The following is a 6000-nucleotide window of genomic DNA, read 5'->3' on the forward strand; positions in this document are numbered from 1 at the left end:
TTTATTTAGTTGATCGAATCTAAGGCTGCATGAGCGGATACAAGAGTTGATACTGTGATTGGTTGCTCGTATGAAGATGATTTTGTGACACTGATAAGTGCCATACTTGTATGAGTGGATGCAGTAAGTTGCATCCGTCGGGTCATACTGCGAATATATATTTATATCCACCAGACCAAACAGGAACAATACATGTAAGCAACCAAACACGTTTCAAGCAACTCATCACCGTATAGCTCAAATGGGATTATATTTTTTTAGATGGAGCTCATTTCAAATTTGTTTTTTGTTTTTTTATCGCATTTCGAATATGTGGGAAAAATAATCTTACGAGACCTCCTCTGATGTATTTGGGGCTGAACCCAATTTATAGTTTGAGGTGTGACAAAAGATACCATAAAACTTATAATAGAGGTAAAGAAAATCATGTGTAATAAAATAAGGAAGAAACTAAATCACCACATGTCACACTATAATTTAAATCCAGACCTTAAATGTATTGATAATGCTACTATATAGATGTTCGGGCGAATGCTTCTTGTACCATTTTCGTCTACATTTAAGTTGTGTTACTGTCAACTCTGGTCCCTATCACCTCTCTGTCTTTCTAAACCTCCTCTCTCTCCGTCGATCCCTACATAGGGGCCAATCCTTCACCGCGCAAGCCCTGGTGTTGGCGTGCGGTGTGGGAAGCCAGGCCACGGTGGCGCAACGAGGCAGGTTAGCACCCTGCCGTGCGGTTTGCGCGGCGAGGGTTGACGGCGCGGTGAGTCTCGACTACAAAGAGCGCGGCATTATTGTCAGGGAGCTTGTCAGGGTTTGTCTCGGCTCTGTTCGACGAATAACCACGACGAGTAGGGCACATCTCGACGTGGCTCATCTACAACAACTAGATTTTGCTCCTGTTTTTTTTTTCTCCATCGCCTCCCTCTCTCCCAACAACATCTCCCTCACATCCTGAGAGCTAGCACTCCGGTGAGTATCAACTTCTGCAATAGGTCCATCCCATCCTCTCTCTCCTTCACAAGATTTGGCTAGATATGGCCGAGGAGCATGACAAGCATTGTAGGGGCGCATCGTCGAGGTTGCAGGAGTACCAATGATCTCCAGCGCACCTCACTGGAGAGTCAAGACTAGCAGAGGACGTCCATGGATTAGAGTTTGTTGCAATAGGTATTTTTTATGTTGCAGTATGTGATTTATGACGATGCAATAGCCGATTTATTTCACTTTGGTATGCTGAATTTCGATTGTTTCATACGTTGATTACGATTGTTGCAATAAGTAAGCCGATTTGTTCTTTTTTCTTGATGTTGCAATAGCTTTCTCTGAATGTTCCAACTATGAGTTGAATAGTTGCAACGCTTTTTTCTTATGTTGTAGAAGCTTTTCATACATGTTGCAGAAGTCAATTTCTTATGTTTCATCAAGATGGAGATGAATATATTTTCTTCATGTTGCAATAGCTTTTTTTGGGATATTCCAGAAGTGGATTTGGTTTGTTGCAACTGTTCCTTTAGTGGTTTGTTGCAGCAAGAGATTTATAAGTATTTTTAGGTTGCAACATATGATTTGAGAATTTTGCTAATTTGAAATAATTTTGTTAACAGGGAGTCTTGTTGTTTCTTTTTTTTGAAATTCATTTTCGGCTTTGTTGTAGACATCAACAAATTATGAGTATGGTATAAACCAATCGTTCTATCACTGGATATGCTTGTCTTCTTCCTCGTTGCAGGTGAGGGCCGCATCACATCCTTGCAACTCTCTAGTCATTGGCCCTCCGCATCGTGCTAGTCCCCCTCCAGGTGGTCAGCACCTTCTCAACGCCACGGAGCTCGCGGAGTAGCTTGGCAGACTTGGTCATCGCGGGGCCAGAGGCGGCTAGGTACTCGGTGTCCCGGAACATGCACAGTCGCATTGCAGGTTGGCACCGAACGGTAGAGCTGTTCCTCATTGACGCAAGCGGAAAGCTTGAAGTTTGGGAGTCTGAGATGGTCCTCAACGAGATATTGCAAGAAACTAGAATCAGTTCTGGTGAGAGCTTTCATCTTTAAAAATTATTGCGGTGTATAAGTTAGTAGATGAGAAAATCGAATGGTAAGGAACGTCCGGGGCTATCATCCGAAGGTCTCATTATTTTCCAAATTTGTGGTGCTGTAGTATAAGTGCAGAACTGCTCAGTCGGAGCGGCCGAGCTGCAGCATCAAGATCTGGCACTCGGTTCAGGGCTGTTTTCCCGAGCCCAGTAAAATAAGGCCTATCGGTCTTGCATTAGAGACGGCCGTGCAGTACTCCTCATTCAGACGCCAGGATTTGGTACCAAGCCCAGCCCGTGAGGTCGATCCATTTCAGAGGCTAGAGTAGGTTCGGCCCGTGAGGATCGCAAGTAATGAACCCATGCTATAGGTATGCAGGCCCCAAGGTAGTTTACTTTTAGCAGCCAAAAGTATGTATACAGACACTTTCCTCCTCCAGCAGATTCAGATCTGAGGTATCTGTAAGGCTTTTGTCACATCATCTGAAAAAGAGCCGATCTGTTCATGCAACGGCCAATGTATACGGCCTGAACATTTTTCAAGAAGTACGATTACTTCCTCCATCTCAAAGCCACCAGTTATATTGATCGAGGCAGATGCCTTGCTTAAACACCCGGCTGGTTGATATACCAAACCCAAAACCACCTTCCCTGTAACCTGAGATTCCCGCCCGGCCGCGCAGGGCCGTTAAAACCCCCGCGCGTCCATGCCCCATCCGCTCCTCCCTCTACGAGGTTAACCAGGCAGCCATCCAGCCAGTTAACCTCTCTTGCCCATTTTGTTGCCGCTGCTCGCGAGTCGGCAACTCGGTTGGCCGTCCTCCTCGCTTCTCGCCGGCCGATCGAGAGCTCGGTGGATAGATAGCTAGGCCGCTGCAGCCATGGCGCACGGGATCATCGGAAGCTACCACCACTCCGTCGTGGCCATGCTCGCGCACGTGCTGTTCCTGACCACCGCCGTCCTCATGCTCGTCTGGCTGCTGCATTACCGGGGCGGCATCAACATACGGTCCGAGGACCCCGACCAGATTTTCAATGTACGATTTACTTTCTTCTCCTCGTGCCTCGTTGTTCGGTTGGGAATCATCTCTCGACTTATTGGATAATCATACTAGTTCTGACGTTTGTTCGATCCAAGGATTCGTGAGGGTCTTTCGCACTTTCGGATTAACCATGACATTATTTTGCTCCCTTTGTGATGCGTTATTTGCAGGTCCATCCATTTGTGATGAGCTGGGGGTTCATTCTTCTTATTGGAGAAGGTATGTCCAACTCCAACCCAATATTGCTCAAAGCTTATCACATGATCATTGAACCAGGGTACCAGCTGCATACGAACTATCCTAGCTGAAACTTTAGAGGCTATATATGTTTGTTCGATGCGACGTCACAGAAGAACCATTGCCGAAAGCCCCTGAAGATGTAGTAGTTGTCGTTTTCGATGTCGAAATGGGCCATCATTCCCTTGGTAGCCCCTGAAGATGTACTAGTGTAGTAGTATACTTTAGACCTGCAGATGATACGTGGATCGTGGTACTTTTCCTGAGAGGAGGTAGAGCTTAGGACTAATACTGGGGTTTGGTGGCTGCAAAAGAACCGGACCCGCCAATCGTTAAGTGACAATCACTGTGTTCGGTGCGTGCCTTAGCACGGGTTAAGTCGTATTTTTTTACCTATAATGACCATTCTGATTGCTACGTTTTCCTGCCAATCTGAACTTAGCAACTGTACCATGATCATTTCCCCATAAAGATTGCAGACACGAAAGTTCAGTTCAAGTACTGCGTCCTGAAAATGTGTACGCCCTGCTGAAAATGGAAATGCTTCATGAACAACATACTACTACGTATGCTGAGAATGCAAATTTAAATTTGCAGCTATCCTGGCGTACTCTACGATCCCGATGGACCACCGGACGCAGAAGATGGCGCACATGCTGATCCACCTGGTGGGCCTCATCCTGGGTAGCTTCGGCGTGTACGCGGCGTTCAAGTTCCACGACGCGGTCGTGGCGCCGGACCTGGTGAGCCTCCACTCGTGGCTCGGCATCACCGCCATCTCCCTCTTCGGCCTGCAGTGGCTGTTCGGCTTCGTCACGTTCTGGCTCCCCGGCGCCGCGCATGACCGGACGCGGGCCGCCGCGGTGCCCGTGCACGTCATGGCCGGGCTCGCCATCTTCCTGCTGGCCGTGTGCGCGGCGCAGACGGGGCTCGTCCAGAAGAGCGCCGGGGCCGCGTCCACCGGCGAGACCAAGCTCATCAACGTCACGGGGGTGTTCATCCTCCTCTACGGGGTCGCCGTTGTGTCCGTAGTCGCGCTGCGCAAGGAGTTCTTGTAGGCGGCGCGCCGGCTGGAGTGCGCATTTCTTTGATCGATCTGGCTGGCCTTCACCGTTGATGACACGGTTGGTATTGATTTGTACATGCAAAGTGAGCTTGGGTGGTTTGCGTGGTGATGGTGTGCATAATGTGTGAGTTTTCAGCGACATTTGTATTCGATGCCTTCATCGAGACCTTCCAAAAAGCATCTGTGTTTGTCACTCGTGATTGCTTCCAACATCTGGCTCGAATAGCGTCCGCTTCGAAATTCCAATCCCAAGCAAACGAATGGGCCGAGCAAAGCGCAGAAGCCTTCTGGCCCGGAAAAAACTTCTCGATCCTGTAAAACCCGATAGGCTGTGGCCCATAGATAATCCGACCCAATAGGCATAAATAAGTGTGTTCACATGTGTCGGTATTATATTATTACTAGCTATAAAAATTGAATACAATAACATCAAGTGCTAACTAGGTGTATAGAGATGTGAATGTATCACAGGAGCTTTGCCGAAAGAATACGTTGGGAGTGATGCTGTAATTTGATTTCAGATGAAATTATTTGCTAAATTTTCTCTTAATTTTTTCTTCAATTATTTTTATTATTAAAATGGATCACATATATATATCCAGTAACGATACGGAGAGACTACAGAATGAGAATATACGGTAAAAATAGATAAATTATTTAAATTTTATGAGTTTTTATTAGATGGAAGGAGAATAGAAAAAAAATGATATGAATCAATTTGTGTTTTATATAGTAGAGATATTCTTTATGCTGACATCTCTTCATTTGGTGTCCCACCGCACGAGAACTAAGAGCGTACGTCGGCTTTCACACGTTAGGACTAGGAGATCGGCAAAGCGCGTAATTATCCCCACGTTGACAAAATTATGCGACTAATGTCGTGCTTGATAATGCAAAGGAGGAAAGGGGGTTCCACTGAAAGCGAAGAGGGCGAAGGCGGGAATACCACCGCTCTTCTAGAACGTTGACACCTTAGACATGCTAATGCGGCCAACTAACGTTACAAAAATACTTATGCCAGTGTGCCTGCAGGCAGCAGGTTGTCAGAATACACAGTGGCTTGGCAAGTGGTCTTCGCCGAGCTCCACCGCCGGGCCGCCCGGTTGGACGGGCACCTTGCGGCCGGGGCGCCGGCGCCACAGAAGTATGCACATCTTCACAGAATTTCTCATTCCACCGGTCACCGACAGAAGGTGCGCCCCTCGGCGACGAGAAAGGGCTCCAAAACGGCAGCGAATTTGCAGCAGTGGCCGCACTCGCCGGTTGCCGCAGTCCGCAGTCCATTTCACGTCTCGCGCGAGTGGTCTGCAACGCATGTTCTTTCCTGGTTCAGTGAATCGTCGTAAAAAGATCCTTCGTGCTGCGCAGTTTTACCCGCAGTTCGGTTCGAGAATGGAGCCTTAATCCGGCCGCCGAACACACGAAAGGTACCCATCAGGAACTTGACAAGTCGAAGACGATTGATCATTGGCGACGGCCGCGGTCGACAGCGGCCACCGTTGATGCGGCTGCTAGCCGAACGCCGCTGAGCTTTCGTCTTTCCGTTTCAGCTGCAGTGGATCAGATCGCGGCGCGTCTGATTCGTGATCCGCGAAGTAAACCAGAAATGGACCGCGTAT

General features: G+C 47.9%; 1 protein-coding gene across 1 annotated transcript; it reads left to right on the forward strand.

Annotated features, from left to right (window-relative positions):
- Positions 1 to 2721: 2721 nt before the first annotated feature.
- Positions 2722 to 4736, forward strand: LOC133911219 (probable transmembrane ascorbate ferrireductase 3). The gene is made up of 3 exons (XM_062353424.1): positions 2722 to 3072; positions 3249 to 3297; positions 3913 to 4736. Exons 1-3 carry the CDS (start codon positions 2917 to 2919, stop codon positions 4371 to 4373), a joined length of 666 nt encoding a protein of 221 aa, XP_062209408.1. The 5' UTR covers positions 2722 to 2916; the 3' UTR covers positions 4374 to 4736.
- Positions 4737 to 6000: the final 1264 nt, after the last annotated feature.

Source organism: Phragmites australis, chromosome 3, assembly GCF_958298935.1.
Source record: "Phragmites australis chromosome 3, lpPhrAust1.1, whole genome shotgun sequence".
Taxonomy (NCBI): Eukaryota; Viridiplantae; Streptophyta; class Magnoliopsida; order Poales; family Poaceae; genus Phragmites; species Phragmites australis.

Excerpts from the sequence above, each read along its gene's own strand:
- LOC133911219 (XM_062353424.1), top strand. The coding sequence starts at position 2,917 with ATGGCGCACGGGATCATCGGAAGCTACCACCACTCCGTCGTGGCCATG. Across the intron at positions 3,073-3,248 it reads ACCCCGACCAGATTTTCAAT|GTCCATCCATTTGTGATGAG; the intron begins GTACGATTTACT and ends CGTTATTTGCAG. Across the intron at positions 3,298-3,912 it reads CATTCTTCTTATTGGAGAAG|CTATCCTGGCGTACTCTACG; the intron begins GTATGTCCAACT and ends TTAAATTTGCAG.